A 23,353-nucleotide genomic window follows, 5' to 3' on the forward strand; every position below is an offset into this window, starting at 1 on the left:
AGTGGAATGTATGACTATCAGCGATATGCGTTTATGAGCGAGCCACTGTATATTGTATTTATTATGGCGGGGTCAGATGCTGCTGACAAAAAATCCCTTTTACCTACCCAAGCATTGAAGAGGTAGTCTTTGCAACTCAAACAAACTCAAAATACTCTCAACCACAAAATAAAACTTATTTGAAATCTATAATTTTGGACTTTCGATATGGAATGACGACAGCGAAGAAAAAAACAGGTTCTAATTCAAGCTAAAGATGTATACTCGAATGCAATCTAAGGAGTAACTAAAAGCACCAACGCCATGTTTCTAATGCTGCTCTGACATGCATTCCCAAATTTCATCTCAAAAAATTTCAGAACATCAATTTTATCTTTCATCAAAGCCCAAACTCCATCCCCACCTCCTCTAATGCTTTCCCAATCCACTCCAAGACCTCCTGATCCCTCGCTGCCGCTCCCATAGCCTTCACGAACAACGGATATAAGCGATGTAAATGTTTTTTGCCTTCACTCTCCACACCCGGTGTATCCGGGATTGCCTCACTTTCACACTTCAACCCGACAAGCTTCTTGAGGATGTATAAGAGTTCTTTGCGTTGGGACAATGGTTGCGGCATGCGACCGCGCAGTGGTTGATCAGCAATATATGCGCGAAGAGTGAGGCCTGATCTGAGTATTAAGTATGGCGCAGCTGCTTGAGCAAGATTGATGCGGGACACAGAGCCATCGTTGAGAGTGACAAGAGAGATAAGTTCATCGAAACAAACGTAGCTCATTTTTGCACGGGGCGAGGGGATGGGATCAACAGTGCGACCTTTGCGGGGATGATATAAGGTGGCTAGTAGTTCCTGACCGGGCTGCGGGAGCTCGCTGGGCTGTACAGGGTGGATGATGGACATGTGGAAGAGTGATTCAGTGTAAGTGCGACGAATTCGATCTGGGATGACTTCGGAGCCCAGCGCGGGCGTAATGAGCTCGCGCAAGGTTAGGAATGATGCGATGTCGAAATCCTGGTCATCCTTGATATCGGCTAATTTCGCAGCAGCATCAAAATCTGCAGAAGTGATTCCAATAGCTATGCTCACCGTTGAGGCCCATATAGACCGTACGGCTTCGTCATTCAAGGTAACAGTTGGCATTATTGGCAAAATGGCACCCAAAATGGCAAGTGCTGACGTTGTGGCCTGGCGCCAAGGCGATATGCTCTTTGAAATTATCGGAAACGAGTACTTTGTGACAATGGGATTTGCAAGCGCGGACAAAGAAGAAGACACTGCACCGCTGGTATATATATCTGGTTCCGAGGAATGCGACAGAATGAGCTTTTCGGATAATACCATCGAAGCTTTGGACAGAGCCACGTATGTTGGCCTCTGGACGTTAGAAGTAGTGTCTTTCGGCACGAAAGCCAACGCAACAAATTCGGCAACCTGGCTAATTAAGGTAGCAGGAACTCCCTCAATATCGGTACGAATCATTTTAAGCGACTCTAACACTTGAGACTGTAGTGGTGTAAGATACTCAATATCTGCGGAATAGGTGGAAGCGTTCGCTTGTTGTATAGCTTCCCGGAGCAGAGTAAGCATTCTTTTAACTCGATTTGCGTCGAGGTCTTTTTGCACAAGACGATAAATCTCATGAAGAGCAGACACATAAGCAACCAGATAATCCTGGTTGTCAACACGTTTATCCAGCACATCGATGTTCACTGAAGGCAGAGAATCAGACCAAAGACTCCATGCCATATCAATTGAAGATCGGGTAAAATTTGTTTGCGTGCCCTCTTTGATATTACCACGGGAAAGAATTTGTTGTAAGGCCTTAAAGACAGCTGTATTGACTTCAAGAATCTTGAAATCCAGCATTGTTTTAAAATGTTCTAGAAGGGTTTTCCAAGAGCTTTCAAATGTGGGATGATTAGTGAGGACATCCAAATAATCGGCCAATAGATTAGTAATGCCGCTCAAAACCACGACAGTAGTTTCATTCCATCCTATCTTGTCTTTATCAGATACTGTAAGCGTCGGCGTAGGGTCAGTGATAGACTGTAAATGTGCCTCTATTGAGGATAGTAATCTAAAGATGACCGATTTCAGGCACATAGACCATGCTACTGCGCTGAGCTGATCTCCGTATGCATCGAATATCCTTAGCAACGTTTGAATTGCGCCTGCAACAGTTAGACAAGGCCCCGCCACAATAGCAGTCTGTACTCACTATTTCTAAGCTCCAATCTTTCATCTGCCGTAACAGATGTGAGTCGTAGCAAGAGAAGCATCCATAAAGCTGCGTCTGAAACGGCGCGGTCATCACCAGATGCCTTTTCAATTAGAGCTTCCTCGGTTGAATCTTCGATAAGATCAGGGCTAAGTGAAAAAGAACTGGTTCTACTAGAAATAAAATCCGACAATACCCAGAAGAAGGTAACAGTCTAAAAATTATCAGAAATGATCGAGGATTTTTTGGATGTGATTTACCGTCAGTGAAATGTTAAGATCATCATCTTGCGTACAGAAATGGTAAAGAGTGTCGACAAGTATCAGAAAGCAAGAATTCGGTAATGACGAAAGGAAGTCAGAACAGATGAGCTGAAGAGAATTGAAAGCAGAGCGGACTAATCTAGCAGATCGAGTAGCAGTTACTTTTGCTTCGCGGTCAGAATTAATGAAGACACTGCCAAGAATTTCAAATGCAATGTCCCAACCACTGATTAGCTTCTCTCCACATTGCTCAAGAATACTTTTGAGACCCTCAAGAATCGTCTTGTGAACTTCGACATCGGTCGAATGTATGGCTACGGTGACTTGTCTATCTTCCATTTGAAGTGGATGGAGGGCACGACTCAATGCTTGAAGCAGCATGGTTTGGACGAGACCTCGTCGAACTTCCGAGTCTGCGAGTGTAGAAGTTGCCGCTTCAATCACAATTCTAACAAGAATTTCTGCAGCTCTTAGTCTGACAGAAGGTGTCGCAGAGAGAGAACAAGAAGCAGAAATCAATTCTGATGTCAACATCTGCCATCCGCTAGCGCTAGGCTCGTGTGTCGTCAATCTATCAATATTAATGCTTGCGATATCGCCTAATTTTGCTAACGCAAACAAATCTTCTTGGTTCTGCGTAGAAGTTGCTGTAACAATACTATGGGCTCGTTTATGAGCGTAAGACGGTCTTTTTCCTTCAGGCGATGACGGATTGCAAGGTACTGGCTTTTCTGGTATCTTGAGGATTTCCTCTTTGCTGAACAAGTCACAAAGAGCTGAAACAACAGCTACAAAGGGTTCATTTGGAAAATCAATAGTACTTTCTAGCAGTCTTGTAGCAGCAGTTTCGACTGCTTTGATTTCCGTACCAAAGTTTGCAAGTAATGCAGAAGTATTGCTGACATCTTGAATTTCTGGTCTTTGTGTGGTGGGAGTTCTCACGGTTTTCGAACTCGAAAATATTACCAAATCAGCTTGTTGTAATGTGCCAAGAACAATCACCCACGCCGATTCAAGCGTCGGTCCCAATGCGATCCCTAGATTCAGTAATGCGCGAAGGCAAAGCAAATTGCGCGTGTTGAGCGACGAACTAGATGCATCAACGGGTACATGTCTATTTCGTTCAGGGTTGCTCACCAAACTATCAACACTTAATAGCCCTCTTGCGTTGTTGAAAATGCTCGAGCTAGAAGACATATCCGCCGTGGGCGTTGTTGGACTCTGTATTTGAGATGTAGTAGCTGTCAAGACATTGGACGGTACTGCTGCCTTTCCTAAGGTTGTCAGAAATGCATCTCGTGGCGTCGCAAGCCGCAAAAGCCCTGCCACGTGAGTAAACTTTTGAAATGATCTGACCAAGCCATGGTAGTACTCTTGGTCCAGCGCCGCATAGAGAAACGTTGAGCAAGTTGCCAAGATCGCAGGCCAACATTCGTCGACAATACCGGCGCAAATCTTGACCTCTTGGAAAAGATGATGATCCTCGAGAGTTAACGGATTGATAGGAATTGGATTCTTTTTATAAGACGAGCTCCTCTCGATTGGTTTAATATCAGGGGTGCTAGAACGTGAATCTGAAAGCTTTGACTCAATTTCAGAATGTCTTGGACCTTTTTTTCGAGGTCGCTCAGGTACCGTCAGTGGCAGAATAAATTTAGCAAGCCCTTCGGAAAAGCCACTGATACATGCAAGAGTGAGGGCGTAGATATATGATTCGGGAATAGACGGTGCATCCGTCTTGTCTAGTTGGTCGATGCATGGTACCCTCATCGTACTCCATTGTGCACTCACTCCAGCGCTTGGCTCGGTCGAACTTACAGTGCTGCTAATAATACCAGGAACTCCGCTAGCCTCGAGCATTGCTTGGTCTGAACTATTACCCTGACTGGCAATTGGAATTGTGGACTGATGACCAAGACCAATGACAGCAGGTTTTTCTGTGCTGACTCTAACGAAAGCTGCAACAAGATCTCGTAGTATATTTTTCTTCTCTTCTTGGGCATCGTACATGGAAAATATTCTCCTGATCAGAGCTGCTTCGGCAAAAATACCCCTCAGTACCTCCATGCAAAGTGATCGCTTCCACAAAGCAGTGTCGTGGTCAAGCATGTGGGTGAGCAGACCTAAGGCCATTTCGCCTTCAGATGATAGAATACTCAAATGCCTTCTAAGAAGTGTATAAAGAATTCTTGTAATCCTGACAGTCACTGCAAAGTTGAGCTTCTCTGAGAGTGCGCTGATGATGAATGGCATAACTCGGACTCGAAGTATATTTGCTTGCTCAGGATGCGATAAGAATATGTCGGCATGATTAGTCAAAACGGATTCGATTAGCTCGAGTCCAAAGGTTTGCGGGAGACCTGTTGATCTTAGAAACTGAGGCTTTTGAGCCTCCGTCAATAAGCATATGTCGTTGAAAACTCTATAAGCATCCAAAGCGGCGGCACGCAGTTGAATAATTCCATCTTCAGTTGGGGCCTCGCCTATAGTAGGCACCTCCAAAGCAATTTCTATCTCGTAATTAGATAAATTATGTGGTTTGGCAATCGATCTATGAACTCACTGTCCTCTGTTACCACTTTGTCAAATACAGAGACGACCAACTGCTGAAGGGTAGCAGCGGCTGTATTAAGAACAATACCATTCTTGCTTGCCTGAAGAATGGTACATATATTTAGAGCTGCAGCTAACAGCTCCCCCTTCAATTCATCTGCATAGTTTTGCAAAAGTGACGGTAATGCTTGGAGGATCTTCAATTGTACATCGAGACCAGCTGACGTAGCTTCTCGAAGTGCCTCCAAAACTTCTTTGAGCCTTGATTTAGGAAGTGCACGAGACACAACTAATCTTTGAAGGCAAACAACTGCGATTCCAGTAAATTTGACATTTCTGGTTCCGCAAGCAATGAGGAAAGGTGTCACGAAGTTTGGTCGTTGAGTGAGGTCTAATAGCACATCAGTCACAATTATGGTGCATTTTCTAATGACAACATCATATCTTTGTCTACAAACTTACCCGCAGCTATTTGGGCTTCAGAAGTTGATCGTAGACCCTTGATCTCATCTAAACTCTTTTCTGCTGCCTGATATTGTCAAATCAGCAACGCAAAGGGGCCTGACTGAATGGCGGCCGCGAAGAAATGAACTTACATTTCTAAGATCTGTATGCTTTCTTTTACTCTCTTGTATAAGATTCCCAAGCTCTGAGGCGAGAATCTGCGCCGTCATGTTGATTGGTTTTCAATATTAACCTTTCCATTATTTTTCAGGAGACATAATGTTCTTGCTGAGGTGTATCCATTGGTTCAGTTGTCCTTTATCCAGATGGACTGTCAATAGACATTTTGCCGAGGATTGGCCGACATTGACCGCCCGGAATTCTTGGAGATCAACCCCGCGATCAAACCAGCCGCCTTTCCTCAATAAAACTTATCAACCATTTACAACTTCTTGCCCTACTGCGCAACTTCAAGATATTTGAATTTTCAGATACTGACACTTTATCTACCATCCAAACCCAAGATTCCAAAAGGCAAAAGATGGCGAAAGTACCAAGAAACTTTAGATTGCTAGAGGAGTTAGAGAAGGGCGAAAAGGGTCTTGGAGCTGGTGAGTCGGATGTCAATAAGCATTGAAGTTTGACAACCTCTAATGATCCTCGTTATTTAAAGACGCTTGCTCTTATGGTCTGACGGACGGCGACGATTTGTACATGTCCAACTGGAATGGCACGATTCTCGGTCCTCCACACGTATGTTTCTACTTGTACTTGTTAGTATATACTGGCTTTGAACTAATAGCGGGGGTACCGATAGAGCGTCCACGAGAATCGCATCTACTCTCTTACCATGCACTGCGGAGAGAACTATCCCGATGTTCCACCAACCATCAAGTTCACTAACAAGATCAACCTTCCCGGTGTGCAAGATGATGGCAAGGTTAGCATACTATTTGGAGCGCCATGAAAAGTAGTTGGAGCTAACTGATGCTCTAGGTCGACCCTTCAAAGTTTGCATGCCTTGCGAACTGGCAACGCCACAACACGATGGAGACTGTCTTGACCGAGTTGAGAAAGTAAGTTCACAATGTATATATTTGCATAGTGAAGATGGAGGCTTACAGTATCCAGATACATGGCATCTCCTACCAACAAGAAGCTCCCTCAACCACAAGAGGGTTCCACATACGATTAAGTGCCTTACGCATTCACTAGACGAATCATGACACGAGCAATTTTGAGATCACAGCACTTCTTAGGCTGTGGGGAGATGGGTGATGCATATGACTTTTCTTTATGTTGATACGGATGCATCAGCGCGGCGAAATTGGGTTTTATATCCCCGTTATGATATTACTAAATGAGAAATAAACGAATAAAACAAGTGGTGATTACTTTCGCAAGGCTGCGATGATTTCCTCTAGTTCTATCCCCAATCTCTCTGGGCAAATACCCTCTAGAGAATAGCGCACCAGAAAATGTGACAGAGTAACTTGCTCATCTTGATTAGTAGCCATCGAATTCCTAAATCGGAGCTGGCTCATGCTGGACCTGAAACTTCTTCTCTAATTTAGCCAATTTCTTGTCATGTCTCCTTTGGCCCCTCTCTCGTTTCCATAGTTCTTTCTCCTTATCCACTATTTCCAGTTGTTTCTTAGACAGTTCGACCACCTTGAGTGCCTCGTTCACCATCAGATGTTTCACATAAGCGTCGGCCAATTGCAGGTCTTTCTCCCAGAATCCAACTCCCCAGCCCAATCCAGGCTGTTTCTTGTTCCACTTGTCTACACTTAAGCCCTCATTCTCCAACTGATCCTCAATCAGGTCTTCCCAAGTATTCTCTGCGAAAGCTAACTCCTCCAGATACTCTATTCTTTCACGAGAATTTACGCGCTTCTGTCTAGTATCTATCTTGTCCCTCAAAACCCGGCTTAGATAGGGACTTTGCGGTTTCTGTATTCGAAGAAAGTTTGATACCATTGCTTTCGCAAACTTAGGTACGTGACGAGGCCCAGAGAGTTTTTCAAATGGTAAAGGACGGGTTTCGAGAAGCTTAGGGACACCTGGAATGGCTTCTGGATAACGAATCTTAAGTTTAGCAGGTTGAGGAACGAGCGCGGATCTGGTGGCTACAGATTTCCGGTAGTGTAGCAGGTCGTATATCTTATGTCTTGAATCTGCGTCGCCATCGCCAGCGGCACGAATAAGTTCCTCTGCCTGGAGAATGACTTTGTCAGTATCGGACATGTAGACAATGATGTTTCTGAATGGTGCGAACGAACCTCATAGCCCGTTTTTAGTGCAGCTACAACAATTTTTGGGCTGTGTTCTCGTACATTTCGCCGGAATTGTTTGCGTACAAGATGCTTTAGCGGATGAATAAATCCTTTAGGTTGGAGCTCAGTCGGTATAGGAACCCGAAGACATTGTTTGAGCAAGGTCCTGTATAGCGCAATACCTTTGCGTCATTTTAGCCTTGAATGTACAAAATTGAAGAATTGCGCTTACAGGCTATACGGTGACGACCTGATTTGCGAGGAATAAATTGGGCTGGCATTCATTTGTCGTTGGCTCATTGCATTGAGCAGCAACACATTTCAAAATATATGATATGATGCAAACTTGGTGCTTTACGCCCGCCAGGGTCTGTCTTGGCGAAACGTCACGTGCAAGTAATTCATCCCCATCTTAGATCTTTCCCAGACCTTCAATTTTCTTTACCTTTTATCATTGCAATCAAATTGAACAAGCGGCACACAAAATTATTTACAGTTTCTAGTTTGGTCAGTTTAAGAATCTAAACTGACCATTCAGTACCTCCATGTTGCCAGGAATCGAATCTTGGCACGCTCCCTTGATGCAAAAAAACATGGAAGAGGTGATTCGCAATGTGCCGAATGTCCTATCATATGTACCATCGTTTGGGTTCACAGAACTTGGACGTGTAAACTTGAGCTTCAATTTTCCAAGTCATTGGAGATGCAGCATGTTTCATACTGAAGAAGAGCCATTAGTAGTGGCCTTCGTCATGGCGGCTTCCCCACGACAAAACTTTGGCTGCCGGTAGCTCTTTCTTAAGATGCAGATAAACCATCGTTCTCTACCGCTATTTCAAACTTGATTATTTTATCTTCTTCCAGTATACATATGGAGGTTTGATGCTGCTTCTGACATTCTACTTGCTTGTATCATTTTCGTATCCTTAGCTCCAAAATAACCTGTGATTATATCTATCTTACGATATCTTCCACACACCCTATTGACCCCGAAGATCCAAATTCTATCCCTATTGCAGCATCTATCATTGCTTCAAATATGACTAGCAGACGGAGTCTCACTGATGATCAACCCTCTCAAAAACCTCCCCTACGACCTAATGCTCCGACTTCACTTCCATCTTCCATATTGAGCGTCCCTTCTGGAATGGGCCGAAAAGTCGCCAGTGGCGATCGATCTTTCAATCCCAGATCGCGACAGTTGTGTGTTGCAGATATTCCTGGACTTCGGACACCTCCACAGGGTTATTCATTGCAATACCCCCAAAAATCGCCTTCCAGTACGGCTCCAATATCTCGGCATGCATTGCAAAATGATTTTTTCGAAGGCCGACGTCCCTCTACACCAATCCGATCGCGCGGCGGTCATGGTGAGATTGATCTAGTGTCATCAAGTGCATCGCCTTTATTGCCGACAGAAGGAAGTCCAATGCTGGCCTCCTCGTCAAAGAATTCCCATATTAGCTCACTTGAGTATTCATGTACCACCGATAGTATGTCCTCAGTGCGAGATCGAATAGTTGCCCCATACAAGCCACGCAAACTAAGCTCTGAAAGTCTCACAATGGTCAAGAAGCAGGGTAGAAGAAACACTGAGGGTATGGGCAAGAAACGTAAGCGTCGATGCAGAGGGACCTGCGACCAAGGACTGAAAAGGGAGGCCAAAAAAATAGCTGCAGCGGAGCGGGACTACAACTCGCACTGGCTTCCTCCAACTCAGGTCGCGCCAACAGCCCTGGAAGGCGCGATTTTACCAAACACTCGTAGGGATCATTGCCTACCGAAGAGAATGGGTAAGAGAAGGCTTATGTCTGAACCAGCCGCTCCAGTTGTATCAAGAAGATGGAGCTCAGTTGAGATTGGCACACGCCAACTTAAGCTTCGCCCGCTACTGAAGCCTAACTCCGGCCAACCCGTGCAAGGAAATAACCCAAAAACTCGACATGCTTTCTTTGATTCCAATCCTCTTGGTGAGCGAAACAGAAGTTCATCATTCACTGCTGGTGCCAGATATAACGACATGGTACGCTCTCTTCGCGACAGGTTGACTATTCGCAAGGTCACAAACACTCAAATGCTGAAGCCGTCTGCTATAACCTTGAGAAGGCCCAGCGCATCCAACAAATCCGACATGAGTAGCAACATGGGAACTTCACCGTTTTTGACGACACCAGGGACCATGTCTGGCATACCGTCTATTTCGAGTCGCCAGCCAACCTACTCGGAGAACCTACCACAAGATTCAGAGGCATATATCATCACTCGAGAGGATGTCGAAGCTGTAATGGAATTGCTCCAAGCAGGTCTACTCCATACACACGAAGGTCGCCCGCCTGTCTCAGCTGCAAATGGCTCGAGCCAAGATCAATCACCGCGTGGGAGCAGGTTATCGTCAATGTCTTTCACAAGTAAAGGCGTAGTACCTACAGTGCGTCCCTCTTCCTGTGAAATTCACATACATGCAGCACAATCGGACAACTCAAAAGAGACGTCACAACTTGGCAACTCTACTGCCAGAACATTTTCTCCTAATTTGCCCCACTCCCCAACATGGATTGTGAACCCAGAAATTTCAGGAAATCCGGATAACTTTTTGGGAATTTCTCAAACAAATTTTGGCCGGCTTGACCGACAGTCAGAAGGAGATCCCGGAAGTGTGCACGAAGTGATTTGGGAGGAGCATAGTCAACAAGAATCGCATTTAAGTGAGAGAGACCACGCTCACTTCGAAGGCGAGTCAAAGTGTTCTAGTCAGCCCAGTACAGATCAAGACGATATTGCAAGTCCTGGACATGACGAAACAAGAAAAAGCTTTCATCACCGAGAAAATCCCGATCAAGAGCATAGAACTAGCAAGAATAAAGGCACCTTTGACCCCACCGATGCTCGCATGTCCATCAGCAAATGGTCCTGGCAATGTGAGCCGGTCGTAAATGGGGATGATGCCAATTTCATTACAATTACGGAACAAGAATCACCTAAAGATCATGTAATTTCATTCCCTCCTCTTCCTAGAAAATCGACCCATGAGTGGCGTTCCCCACTCCCAGATATATCTATTCCCATTCGTGAATCCCGGCTCTTGGGCGACATAATTTCTAAAGGAAATAATATCCGCCCATCTCACTCTCTTTATAGCATTGGAATCGATGCTCGAACTGCGATAAGTTCACCCATGTTAAGCGGTATAGCGACAACCCCTATAACGCGAAATTCGTGGCTTAACGAAACTGCCATTAGCCCCCCGGATAGAGTATGCTCGTGGTTGAATGACTTCGAATCCGATGCTCCAAAACGCCAAAAATCCGATGCTGGTATAGAACGAAAGAAAAGTATCATTAAAGCACACCCCAAAGCACCAGCTCGCTCTGGAAATGCCACGGCAATTGGCTCTTCGCTTGGATCATGTACAGGTGTTCGAAGATGTGCGAGCTCACAAACGTTATCCAAGCTGAGAAAAGTTACCATATTTGATTGTTTGTCGATTGAACCTAATCACTGCGAAGGGAAAAAATCATGGTTCAAACACCTACAAGATGCCGCATTTCCTAAATTGAACATAGAAAGCGGAGCGGAGCCAGCAAGCTTCTGGTCGACGCTTGCTACTCGCAACAGTAGCAAAGATCCCGTTACACGTTCAATCCCATCGCCACCCACAAGCCCCCACGGTAATCTGAGGGACGGCAAGAAAGCCAGCCACAGCATCCAACCTGTGTTATCTCCAGACATATCAGAAACTATATCAGCACCAAGGTCGTCAGCTCGGCAAAGTCTATCTTTGATTCAGGATAAGTATACTAGCATTCCACAAGTAGATTTGAATTTGTATCTTCCTAAGAGAAATTCGTCTTCACCGCGGATCTCCGCTGCGCGCCAAAGCCTGTTGAAAATCCAAGCGAGATTTCCTTCGTTACCAAAACCGGATCATAGTGGTATATATGATTCAGTGACGGGCATCCAAAGGAAAAACAAAGTGGAATGCCTGAAGGACTGTAGGCACTTGTTACACACCTGCGATGATAGCGCATGTGATAGTAATATGAGCTCACCCAGTGTGGATTGGATTGGGTAATGGTTATGATTGGTGGGAAAAGCGGATTAGTACTTCGAGATTGTATGTCTGTGGTATTCTCAAGCACTTCAGAACAGTGGCAACAGCTTGGAAACTGCGTTTATTGTTGTGAATTTTCAGTTATAGAGTAATGGATCTTGTGATAATGCTCACCTTTTTTGTTATCATCACTTTCTAGTCCTATTGATACAATTAGACTCATTGCTCAAAGTTTTATTGATTATTTCTCACAAGGCAATTAAGTTATTCCAACAGCATTAGCTATAACCAATTTGAATGGATCCATATGGGTTGTCTGCCCGGTATTCTTTCTGAATACTATACCTCTTCGGCTTGACTGTCGAAAGTCGAAGTACCTTTATCACTTTCTAGATTTTGGTCGAGGAAGCGAGGTGGATGAAAAATACCATGTTTTTCCAACATCCCATCCAATTGTGATTGGTTGAAGAATTTGAGTAGTTTAGACTATTATTTAGAACCTGTTGTTTTGAATGCAGGTGACTACGGCAATCGAAAAGAATATTTGAAAGAGAAGAACAATATCTTAAAGTCAAGATGATACCGGTATGAGAAAGAGAAGGTTCGGACGAAAATGCAAGGGTTAGCTTAAGGTTAGTGTGATCTCTTAAGTCTTCCTACAAAATTCCGTTTGCTACCTGGCGAGCCTGGCTCGCCTGGGTAAGATTTAAGCGGGGGAAGGGGGGACGAAATACGTCTGGAACATCTGGGTAAACTTGAGCCTGGTGCAAAGTTTCATTCCACCTTCAAACCAGGAACGAAAAAAATACATGGGGCCTCCACACAAGCGCTGAACATTTAGATCTACCGGTACTGCACAAATACTCATCCGATGCTTCTGCGTTGTTGAAAACATATTCAAACGTCTCATGGACACTCGGGATATTCAAAAACCTCCGAGAAATCTATGCCTCAGGCATTGATTAAGTAAGAAACTCCCCTTCAAGTTAATGTGATTCCCGTTCTAGTAAGCGCCCGTCCCCTCATTAATTTAAAGCAATCTATCTTTCACAATTTAGGTTTCAACCACTGTCATTTCCATCCCATCTCGTTCTATCTAAAACCCACATTATCCAAGCGACACGCCTCTCTCTGGTAAGTTTGCTTGTCAATATCGTTCTCGAGATCTTAGCTTCGGTCATTTTGGTTCGTTTCGAGCATCTCCGTAAAGAATGTTACCAATAAGGAGAGATCTCGTCGTGTAATCTAGATCTCTTGGCCTGATTTGGTACAGACATGTTCGTCTATTGATGGGAAAGACAGGAGGGGGTGGAAACTTACACGGCATCGATGGGTAAAGGAACTATTGTTCCTTCATCTAAAGATTCTCCAAGCGGAAACATGATTCCTTGTGTGGGTGGTAATGCAATTGAATATATACCCAAGGTAGGACGAAGTACTCTTTTTTGCACTCCGTCTATCATTATTCGAACTCGGTGACTTTGCTTCTTCTTTGTGCTATTCATTCGTTTTCTGTTGCTTGTACCGGTTACATTCGTTCTCTTCTATTCTTGTTAACTACCTGCTTGACTTTTTATCCTTTACTTCATCACTATCCTCTCATTATAAAACACGAAAAATTAAACCCTCAAATCAAACAATCGTAGAAAGCGATTATGAAGACTACATCGGGACTTTTCTTGGCCACCTTGGCAGCTTCCGTTTCTGCGGTTCCATTCAATCACGCATATGGCAAAGCTAACGGAGAACATGTAAGACCAACATGGTCTCCTCCAAGCGCTTCATCAGCTGCCCCTTCTGAAGATACAGCTTCATCCACAAGTGCCTCTACCGTTGCCGCTACTTCTGTGGCCTCAAGCATCGTTGCTTCTAGCGCTGTCGTACTTGCCGCATCAGCTGCATCTCCAACAGTGTATATGTGTGGTGATTCTACAATGGCTCTCGGTGGGGGTGGAACTGGAACTCAAGGTAGATATAACTCATCAAAATTTTCATATAGTGTATATAGCTGATGACTACAGGCTGGGGTGTATACCTCCCATATTCCCTGACCATCCCCGTCGTCAATGACGCCAAAGCCGGTCGCTCAGCCCGTTCCTACACCGATGAAAATCGCTTTGGCGCCGTCATTGATACCATAAAATCCGGTGACATCGTCATCATTGAGTTCGGACACAATGATGGAGGATCCCTCACCCCCACCGATAACGGCCGCTCTGATTGCGTCGGAGCTGGCAACGAAACCTGCACCACAGATGCCGGTGTGATCGTTCAAACATACCCCACCTATCTCACCAATGCCACCGAGCTCATGACTGCAAAAGGCGCCCATGTCATCATCTCCTCTCCTACTCCAGACAACACATGCGAGACAGGTACATGCTCATACACATCCCCTCGTTTCACCGGGTATGGCAAGATTGTTGTGGAAAACGTTGGAAGCATGGCTAGCTTCATTGACCACGGTACATATCTCGCCAATCAGTACGCCGTTCTTGGCGCTACAACTGTTGACACCTATTATCCAAATGACCACACTCATACTTCTCCTATTGCCGCCGACTTGGTTGCAGGTGTGTTTGTTAAAGGTGTTCTGTGTGCCGGTTCCTCTAACCCTCTATACTCTTACATTAAGAATAGCACTGATAGTGTTGTCGGTACCTGTATTTAAGAAGAATGCTCAAGCATGGTGTTGACCAAATGAAATTGTGAGGAGGATGAAATACTTTACATGTATATATATAGCTGGAATAAATGTGGATATATCGATAATGTACAATGCCTGCAATAAAAAGGCACGCTTGCAATAGCACAATTCATATCAATCATGGAAAAGTCTGATATTAAAGCATATGTGTATTGAAAAGAGAAAGCCCGATCTACAAATAGAAATATATCATCCTATCCACACACCTTAAACAACAAACAAGAATTCACAAATATATACTCATATGCTCACTACCGAAGTTTCAGCCATAAACGGAACCATGGAGATATCACTATGAGTTTCTTTGATCTTCTTCAACTTATTCTCAGTAGCAGCAACAAGTAATATATATCAAACATAGTTCCAAATGCCATTTCCCCTACCATTCCAAACCTCATCATCCCCATCATTCTTAAATGGAATCAAAGACATATAAAGATCCCCAACACCATAAATTTTTAGGCCTGACACAATGCAAATTAGTTTTCCTCGTGCACTTTTTTGATCTCTTTTTCACGTAAAGCTCGCGAGTCTCTGCTTTTTGGATCGACATTCAGTTATCCTGATATCTATCCCGTGATCCAATATAGTTACCTAGGTTTATTTGCAAACATGTCCTGTAAAGAATACAGCTCTTCTCGGTATCCCACAAGAGTTTTAATTTATACCAGTTATAGCCTGTTAAAATCTAAAGTATGCATCTTCATCTTTCATCAAGACCGAGAATATTGTATGCTGGCTATCAGCGTAAAAGCAGTAAGTTGATTTACCCAGACTTGAAAGGGTGAAAGTAGCTAACTTGAGACTCTTTGCATAGGAGCTTAACGCTTGTGTATAGTAGATGCATCTACGACTATAGCTATCCGAGCATGAAATTCCAGGACTCGGATCAAAACTATGAGAGCATCCTACTAATTCTCCAGGAATGGCAATTTGGAGTTCACCTATTGCAGAACTCTGCAATGAGGTGTACGATAGGATGTCGGAACAAATCTCCAGAAGTTGTGGGCCGCTTATTGTACCGCGCGCGCCCATTCTCTCTGCCGACACACTGACGACAGTATCAACCAAAAATAAACCAATTAGGCATGATGTTTCGCTGAGAATAATTTGCATACCAGGAGTGCTAACGACACCGTGCTCAATGATTGTCACCCTTTTGTAGGATTGATGTTGTTGGATGGCGTAGCGCATACGGTACGTCTGATGTTCAACAACTTTAACCACGTGAAGATGTCTTGCATCATTGGAATAGGACTATTTCACTTGGGCTTGGGACATGATTGGATCCGATATCTTTAAGGAACTCATTATCACACTCGCGCAGTGGATCCACAATGATTGGTATCCCTAGAGAGTGGACCTCCCGCGGGGGAGTGTTTCGGGTAGCATCTGATGTTATTCTGCGACTTTCTAAGAAAGATCTGTTACGATATCAGGAGTCGGGCAATTGATAACATATTTTCGTCTGCACAGACTGCAGATAGTAGTTCCGCCTTAATAACAACATTTGAAGCAGCACTTACAGCTGCAATGTCGGTGTGGACAATGATGATGTTAAAGAAGATGATGTGCAATAATTGAAAAAGTATTGATTGGGCACCATAGAATAGGTTAAGAGGCAGGAAATACTGAAGCACGAACGTGCATTCTTTAATGAGAATATGGAGAATCAGGAAGCACGCATCGATAAATCCTATGAGTGATGAGATAGAAATCGGAAACAAGAAAAGAAGATATGCAGTCACCAGAAATTTCAGCGTTCCAGCGCAGACGATAATCATGTGTACTAGATATTCATTTAATCTAATTTTTGGCCGGTCCCTCACGAAAATGGCCTGCAATCAAGAAGGCCATTTCTAGTGCTTGTTTTTCGTTCAGTCTTGGATCGCAAAAGCTGGTGTAGTTCAAAGATAAATCTTCCTCGGCAAGCTCCTCGCTACCGCCAGTACATTCTGTCACAGCATCACCGGTCAATTCAAGGTGAACACCTCCAAGGTAGCTTCCTTCTTCTTGGTGGACTGCCAAAGTCTCTTGAAGTTCGGAGAAGATATCTGTGAATTGTCTCGTTTTGATGCCGGTCGAAGTGGATCTTGTGTTTCCGTGCATTGGATCACATTGCCAGACGACGCTTCGGGCATATTCGCTATCTTCGACTGTTCGAATATGTTTGGGGAGAAGTGTGCGAACTTTTGATGCTCCGTAACGAGTGATGAGTGTTATTTTACCAACTTCTACTGTTGGGTTGAGTTTTCGAAGAAGCTCCAAAAGATCCGAGGAAGAAGTTGTAGGGCCTACTTTGACGCCGATAGGATTGGTTATACCACGAAAGTACTCAATATGTGCCCCGTCCACTTGTCTTGTCCGGTCACCAATCCAAAGAAAGTGTGCTGATGTATTGAAGTACGCCTTTCCATCTTTAGTAGGATCGACATTTTTTTCGGCGTTTGCACCGGCTTGTAAGTTTTGAGATGGGTCTTTGAGAAGTCGAGTGAGGCTCTGTTCATATTCAAGTAGAAGACCTTCGTGACTAGTATAGAGTTCAACTCCTCGAAGTTGATCAGCTGTATCTGCACCAATGGTACGCATGAAACGTAAACTCTCACTGATAGAGTCTACAATCTTCGAGTATTGCTCTTGCAAGCCTGGGTCCCGAACATGACCAAGACCCCAGTTCATTGGGCTATGCAGGTCTGCAATACCAGATGAAAGAGATGCTCGAATGAAGTTGAGAGTAGCTGCGGAGTGAAAGTATGCACTGCTGGGAGTCAGTCGAGTACCGTGATAGCCCCACAGGTATCTGCTTACCTAACAAGTCTCTGTGGATCTAAGTTTCTCTCATCAATTTCGTAACCATTCAAGATATCCCCTCTGAAAGATGGGGTCTCCTTGCCATCTACCATCTCTGTGGGGCTTGATCTCGGCTTCGCATATTGCCCAGCCATTCTAGCAATTCTGACTACCTTCTTGTTGGCTCCCCAGACAAGAACCAAACTCATTTGAAGTAAGAGCTTGATCTTTGATTCAATAGCGTTCTCCTCACAGTAGTCGAATAGCTCAGCACAATCACCTCCTTGAAGTAGAAATGCTTTGCCAAGAGCTACATCCCGTAAACTTGCTTTGAGCTGAATGATTTCCGTGGGAGTAACAATGGGAGGAAGACGTTGAAGTTTCGATAATGACTTCTCTACATTCTTGCGGTCTTCATATATTGCATCTTGTTTGATCGGTCTTGTAGTCCAAGAACTTGGCGACCATGGCTCAACCTGGTGATGTGAGTCAATGGGTCTGGCCATTTGGGCTCCATCATAACCAATTCCCAATTCTGCTCCAGGACCAAAGGTTGGCATTTTGAAGGAATCAGGTCCTAGAATGATATTCCTAGATTGGAAATTATGAAGCGATTCCGAGCTGTAATGCAACAACCAGTTAGATCTAAATAACAAAAAAAGAAAGTTGGAGAAATGATGCGATGGTTTTGCGGAGGAGGGGTTCAAATAATAAAAATTAAAGTGTGTGGCTTTAAGGTTATTTCACTTGGCCCGAGCTTGTGGTTGGGTACCCCTCAGCCCCTCCTCAGAGTATTAGGCTATATCAGGCTACCGTCGGGGAACAAGTTTTCCGATATAAGCCTGTCAGCCAGTATCAGCCCTACAGGTGTGGGATTTGCAGCCCCAATCCTAAACTTAAATCAATGATTGTGCTTGGATCCTTTTAGACGTCACTCTGACAGTCTTGTCTCCCTTGTGCAAAGTTCAAACAACAATTAACATCCACCAGCGAATCTATCTGTTATCAAAATGTCCGAATCCCAACCTCCTACGTTGGTTGAAGGTGCAACTACAGGCGATGTAGATGATGAAATCCCTCAAAAGGCCAAGTCGGCAGAAGATCGTAAAGCTGCTGCTGCTCTCTCCTCTCTCGATGCCCCTCGCGAAGATGACTCGTCCGCGATGAAAGAGGTAGATCAAGAGGCTGTGAGGAAAGCTATGGAAAGGTTGGCAGGCACCGGCGCCACGAATGGAAAGCTTGCAAAGAAGGGAGATGAGAAAAAGGTTGTGAAGAAGATAGTGAAGGTTGAAGCGGCCGATGTTAATTTATTGGTATGTTAACTCTAATATGCAGAACTCAGCTATTGAGCATTTATTTGAGTTAAAGCCTCTTTATCCAAGATAAAGTCTTTGTTCTTAGCCACCCCAACTCTTAAATACTGCGGTCTGATTTGCTTTTACTGATGACACTCTGCCTCTCCTATCCCCTCATCAATGCTGCCTCGTAGCTATAATTTGATACTTGATCCTAGTGCTCGAGGCTAATCAAATTTCTACTACAGGTTGAGGAACTCGAATTGACAAAGATCAAGGCCACGGACTTGTTGAAGGCTCATGACGGTGATGCCACGACAGCCTTGAGGGCATACATTACCCCTGCGGCATAATACTATTAAAGGAAGGAATGAAAAAATGGGTATTGATGAATTGAGCATGGCGTTAGAGTTACAAATATTGCTAGACGGCTGTCAGTGAACTTCCCAAATATTTCATCCCAAGGTCATAGAATCTAGTCAAGAATCTGACCCTAAACTTTGGCATCCCAAACGTTTCTCAATGTTCTTGACGTGTTTCCTTATACCTATCTATGCAAATTTGACAAACGTAGGAGCAATCCGGATGTCAGTCTCGGATAATCGGTATCCCGTACTTTGGTCGGCGATCCAGAGCAGCGCTACTGTATCGTAGTCATGTAGTGCCAGAGAGTACAAACTTTACCAGCTCCCCAGATTTTGATCGTTGTCAAACTCTGCCTTCCGCTCAATCGGATCCTCTTGTGTCTCGTAGATCGCTGCAATGCGAACCCAGAGGCTTACTTGGTCATGTAAAAAATCATGTAAAGGTACGTAACTTTGGTGCATCTAGATAGTATGCCCTTGCCTTGCAGAATCGCTCTTGCTAAAGATGACAACAAAGCCTTTTGTGTGTCAGCAACGACTCTCGCTACAATAACCAAAGAATTTACTTATTGCGGGTAGTTGCATATTCTTCTTACACAACTACTGCAACATTGCAGAACTGGTCTTGATATGTTCCACGGCTGTGCCAAGCTTCAACGTATGATTCATGGATAGCAACCTTGCAAAATATGCAATTTCCCGTTCAATGATCAAAAGTTAGATTCTGTGAAGTCGAAAAGGGTACGATCCGCATCTCAATTTGTGGCGCCAATCCTAGAAAGAAAATCGTTGAACCGGTCAGCAATGGTATGGTAACTTAACGGAGAACTCTAAGAACCTTCAGAACGGGAGGGGTAGCTTAGACTGGAGAGTAGGGCTGCATAACAACATCATTAAGATTGTCTGTTGCTCAACGTTGAAGTAAGATGGCAGCTTGCAGCGTTAGGTCTCGAGTCCGAGATTGTATGTGCTTGCTTGATTGCTTGCTTGCCAATCCAGAGAGCCAAGCGCTGAAGATTCGATATATCAAAAAGTAGGACAAGATCGGATAAGGTTGTGAGACGCCAAATTTCATCTTGTGGGTTTTAGAAACTTCTTCTTCAGATGATATTTGTCTCTTCTCACAAACCTTTCATCTCTATTTCTCTTCTCTTCTTATCTTTTTTGAATGTTGGTGTTTCCCCTCCCCTCAGCCGACTTCATGAGGAGCCGGAGTGTCAAATTTAAAGTTGGTACTAGCGTCAATTTGGGGACAGGAGGAAGAGAGAGATTCACCAAGAGGGGCACAATCTACAAATTTACATATTCACATTCGCATTCACATTCACATTCAATTGGTTATCTTTCAACTTCAACTTCAAATTCTTTTCACTTCCATCTCCGAGTTGTGACCTTTCCATTAAAGAAGTTTTCTTTTCGAAAACTTCTTTCTATCAAAAACAACAACCAACCTTTTTCTTTCCCCAGTTCAGTCAGTGTATAACCATAACAAATAATCACCAAAGAATACAAGTTATCAGGACCTGAGAGTCAGGATGGCTCCTCTGATCGTTCCTCGTGGCGATGTTTCTCCATCCAATTCTGAGCTCCTCCATAATACCATTGGTTTTGTGATTCCTTCTTTCATCTTGTTTGGTTTCCGCATGTAAGTACAATATTCTACCCTTCTCGAAGCAGTTTCAGAGATTTCAGTGTTGTCGTAATGGTTCAACTGACGTGGTTGTTTATTGTAGTCTCAATGCTACCTGGGTCATGGCCAAGATGAGATTTGAAGATTGGCTCATGTGTGTCACAATGGTAAGTGGCGTTAATCATTCGTATGTTGCGCTTTATTACAGTTCACATCTAACAGAATTGCAGTGCTTCTACACAGTTCTCTTAATTTTGATTAACGTTTCTGCTCGTTATGAAACCAATTTGTTCCCTAAAGAGCAGCTGGCTTCAATCATGGCTGACCCTGACGACGTGGCTTCGCGCATTCATGGCTCTATCATTGTCATTCCGCTTGAACAATGTATGCTTGCTTCCACCTGGTGCGTCAAGATTTGCATTTGGCTCTTCTTGTGGCGTCTTTGGTAAGTTCATCATTTGTTCTATCTTCAGCACACTTTTAAAGCTGACTCCTTCCAAGTCGCAACCTGCCAAATTTGCAAATGGCACTCAAGATCCTCATGGGTTACATTGCTATTGGCTACGTCGTAATCATGTTCGTCTACTACGTTGGTGTCTGTCGTCCATTCAAACAATACTGGGCAGTTCCGGTTCAAGATGAACAATGTGCGACATACCAGCATTATTCCATCGTTCAAATGGCTTTCAACATCAGTTCAGATTTTGGTTTGATCCTCATTCCACTCTGGATGTTTTACATTGCACGTCTTCCACCTATGCGCAAAGCTATCTTGATGGGCGTCTTTTCTCTCGCTGTCTTCACAATTCTTGCAGCCATCTTGAATAAGTAGGTTATCCCCAAATTTCAGGTTTTGATTGAATACTAACCCGTTCATCAGATACTACAACTTCTCTAGCCCTATGACAACAACTTATCAACTTTGGTACATTCGCGAATCTTCAGTTGCTATCTGGGTCGGGAATCTCATTTGCTGCTGGCAGATTGTTCAAAAGATCTTCAAGGCTCGCTCTTTCGATAATCAAAAGGCAGAGATTGAGATGCACCCAGAGATGATTGCTCGTATGCAAAATCCTTCAAACTACACTGAGAATGGTAGCCCAAAGCCAAAAGACTGGATGGATCAACTCATTGCTCGTCGCAAGGCACTTGGGGAACTTCTCTCTGTTGTTACCCGCTCACGTTTTACCACACGTGCTTCCGGCCGCTCGGGAGAACCTTTGAACTCTTTGAGTGACCAAACTGCTCTTGCTAACTCTCGTGGAGATCTTGTGTATGTACTCACATTCTTAACCATTTTTGCATTTCCGCTCTCTTGACCAATGCTAACTCTTATCTTCAGCTCTATGATGACAATGGAAAAGGGTGACGAGGATGCAATATCGCCAACTCTGGCTTACAGAGAGAACGAGAAAATTGCTTAAGCAATCTTCTCATTCTTACCTACGTCACTCTATAAGTAACTCGACTTGAACTTTTCGAACTGGGTTATGATAGAACTGACTGCTTGGTACGCGTTATGATGTTTGATGATTTTACGAGTTCTGATAAAAGATGATACACGGTGGTGATTAGAAGAGGAGTTAGAAACGGATGGTGGTTCAATTACTTTACTTCTATAGTTGATGTTTTCGAATCACCTGTTTTCTCTACAAGGATGTTCCATTGACTCTCCTGTACTTTGTAACTTTAGTTCACGAGTTACACGCGCGAATGCTCAAATATGGTGGGAATTCCCATGTGTAATATAGTATCCTAGAAAACTCTCCATACTCCCATCTTTGCAACATGCTGTGAATGTGATGACCCCTAGAACTGAGAATTGCAGCAGAACCCGCCTTGCTAGGATAGCCGCAAACACAGGGTATAATGCGGATGCCAGTGATGATCCAGATCTCTGGTACTGATGACTGCACATATCGGTTATGCTGCTTATGCATTTGCGGGATTCGATCATCTATGCAAGGCTGACGTGGCGGGGTAAGTGTGCCAAGAATAGGTAATTTACGGAAATCAAGATGGGTAGGTAGGTATTTATTTAATCGTACAGACTATTTCTTCAGCAGCGTCTATATATGAGCGAATGATGCGCCTGCGAATTTCTTCAAATATTATACATAGTATTCACTCGAGTTCATCCCGAGGCTCATCTAGTATGAGATGATCTCCATGGTTCTCGGAAATTAGACGGATCCATATGTGTATACTGTATAGATTAATGCATGTGGATTAATCATCATGGAGTGAATACAAGATTTGAAAGTCGTAGATACCGTTACAGCTTACGTCTGACACTCCTGCATCTGATAATCTGCTTTTTCATCTCATCGAATTCTCTTCAATACCCTCAGATAGTCAGAAACTTTTCGATAGACGTCCAGACATGTAATTGAGAGTTGATGATTTTGTGTCTGCGGGATTGGGGTTTGTATCTGCTGTTTTTAGGGTACAAAGTGCTGTCTGTTTAATAGACTTATTGTAAGATGAGTAGAAGTCTTTGCAGATGTGTACACTTTTTGCTTTCTTGTGCGCGGTAGAGCTTTTGGTATTAATGGTATCGGGAGCGGTTCTCAGGAGATCTCATACAGTCTTGTAGTGGTTTCGAAATATCCCTGCTGAGAGGGAATAGGAGCACACGGTTAGCTATCCTGATTCACGATACTGTGCGGAAGTAGTCGAAGTAAAACGTATTTGCTATACCATAAAGGTTCTTTCCTGTTGAAAGATTTCAATTCGAAAGGGAGATTGGGAAATTTGTTA

The 23,353-nt window shown here is 43.9% G+C and overlaps 8 protein-coding genes across 8 annotated transcripts; 5 read left to right on the forward strand and 3 right to left on the reverse strand.

Annotated features, from left to right (window-relative positions):
* Window positions 1-155: 155 nt before the first annotated feature.
* EAE98_005347 (uncharacterized protein) lies at window positions 156-5,755 on the reverse strand. Its single transcript, XM_038952969.1, has 6 exons — window positions 5,632-5,755; window positions 5,498-5,564; window positions 5,046-5,426; window positions 2,480-4,992; window positions 2,220-2,433; window positions 156-2,172 (listed from the first exon to the last, which is right to left on the reverse strand). Exons 1-6 carry the CDS (start codon window positions 5,707-5,709, stop codon window positions 380-382), a joined length of 5,046 nt encoding a protein of 1,681 aa, XP_038810811.1. The 5' UTR covers window positions 5,710-5,755; the 3' UTR covers window positions 156-379.
* A 265-nt stretch (window positions 5,756-6,020) lies between these two features.
* On the forward strand, window positions 6,021-6,674 carry EAE98_005348 (uncharacterized protein; the record flags this gene model as incomplete). Its single annotated transcript, XM_038952970.1, has 5 exons — window positions 6,021-6,090; window positions 6,153-6,232; window positions 6,297-6,419; window positions 6,476-6,555; window positions 6,611-6,674. The coding sequence occupies 5 exons, from the start codon at window positions 6,021-6,023 to the stop codon at window positions 6,672-6,674; spliced, it is 417 nt and encodes a 138-aa protein (XP_038810812.1).
* A 329-nt stretch (window positions 6,675-7,003) lies between these two features.
* EAE98_005349 (uncharacterized protein) lies at window positions 7,004-8,036 on the reverse strand (the record flags this gene model as incomplete). The annotated part of the gene is made up of 3 exons (XM_038952971.1): window positions 7,004-7,696; window positions 7,762-7,937; window positions 7,988-8,036. 3 exons carry the CDS (start codon window positions 8,034-8,036, stop codon window positions 7,004-7,006), a joined length of 918 nt encoding a protein of 305 aa, XP_038810813.1.
* Window positions 8,037-8,794: 758 nt separating this feature from the next.
* Window positions 8,795-11,827, forward strand: EAE98_005350 (uncharacterized protein; the record flags this gene model as incomplete). Its single annotated transcript, XM_038952972.1, has 1 exon — window positions 8,795-11,827. The coding sequence occupies one exon, from the start codon at window positions 8,795-8,797 to the stop codon at window positions 11,825-11,827; it is 3,033 nt and encodes a 1,010-aa protein (XP_038810814.1).
* Window positions 11,828-13,283: 1,456 nt separating this feature from the next.
* Window positions 13,284-14,616, forward strand: EAE98_005351 (uncharacterized protein). Its single transcript, XM_038952973.1, has 2 exons — window positions 13,284-13,774; window positions 13,828-14,616. The coding sequence occupies exons 1-2, from the start codon at window positions 13,462-13,464 to the stop codon at window positions 14,475-14,477; spliced, it is 963 nt and encodes a 320-aa protein (XP_038810815.1). The 5' UTR covers window positions 13,284-13,461; the 3' UTR covers window positions 14,478-14,616.
* A 1,703-nt stretch (window positions 14,617-16,319) lies between these two features.
* EAE98_005352 (uncharacterized protein) lies at window positions 16,320-17,863 on the reverse strand (the record flags this gene model as incomplete). The annotated part of the gene is made up of 2 exons (XM_038952974.1): window positions 16,320-17,271; window positions 17,322-17,863. 2 exons carry the CDS (start codon window positions 17,861-17,863, stop codon window positions 16,320-16,322), a joined length of 1,494 nt encoding a protein of 497 aa, XP_038810816.1.
* A 450-nt stretch (window positions 17,864-18,313) lies between these two features.
* Window positions 18,314-18,951, forward strand: EAE98_005353 (uncharacterized protein; the record flags this gene model as incomplete). The annotated part of the gene is made up of 2 exons (XM_038952975.1): window positions 18,314-18,616; window positions 18,847-18,951. The coding sequence occupies 2 exons, from the start codon at window positions 18,314-18,316 to the stop codon at window positions 18,949-18,951; spliced, it is 408 nt and encodes a 135-aa protein (XP_038810817.1).
* Window positions 18,952-20,498: 1,547 nt separating this feature from the next.
* EAE98_005354 (uncharacterized protein) lies at window positions 20,499-22,017 on the forward strand (the record flags this gene model as incomplete). Its single annotated transcript, XM_038952976.1, has 6 exons — window positions 20,499-20,608; window positions 20,697-20,760; window positions 20,824-21,038; window positions 21,095-21,421; window positions 21,474-21,866; window positions 21,936-22,017. The coding sequence occupies 6 exons, from the start codon at window positions 20,499-20,501 to the stop codon at window positions 22,015-22,017; spliced, it is 1,191 nt and encodes a 396-aa protein (XP_038810818.1).
* Between the last annotated feature and the right edge of the window lie 1,336 nt (window positions 22,018-23,353).

The sequence above is a fragment of the Botrytis deweyae genome (genome assembly GCF_014898535.1).
Source record: "Botrytis deweyae strain B1 chromosome Unknown BDEW_010, whole genome shotgun sequence".
Taxonomy (NCBI): domain Eukaryota; kingdom Fungi; phylum Ascomycota; class Leotiomycetes; order Helotiales; family Sclerotiniaceae; genus Botrytis; species Botrytis deweyae.

What these genes read in the sequence shown, in the direction of transcription:
- EAE98_005347 (XM_038952969.1), bottom strand. Translation starts at nt 5,709, where the DNA reads ATGACGGCGCAGATTCTCGCCTCAGAGCTTGGGAATCTTATACAAGAG. An exon ending in TGAAGCCCAAATAGCTGCGG is followed by an intron (nt 5,427 to 5,497) that starts GTAAGTTTGTAG and finishes ATGTGCTATTAG; the next exon opens with ACCTCACTCAACGACCAAAC. An exon ending in ATCTTAACATTTCACTGACG is followed by an intron (nt 2,434 to 2,479) that starts GTAAATCACATC and finishes GATAATTTTTAG; the next exon opens with ACTGTTACCTTCTTCTGGGT.
- EAE98_005351 (XM_038952973.1), top strand. Translation starts at nt 13,462, where the DNA reads ATGAAGACTACATCGGGACTTTTCTTGGCCACCTTGGCAGCTTCCGTT. An exon ending in GGGTGGAACTGGAACTCAAG is followed by an intron (nt 13,775 to 13,827) that starts GTAGATATAACT and finishes TGATGACTACAG; the next exon opens with GCTGGGGTGTATACCTCCCA.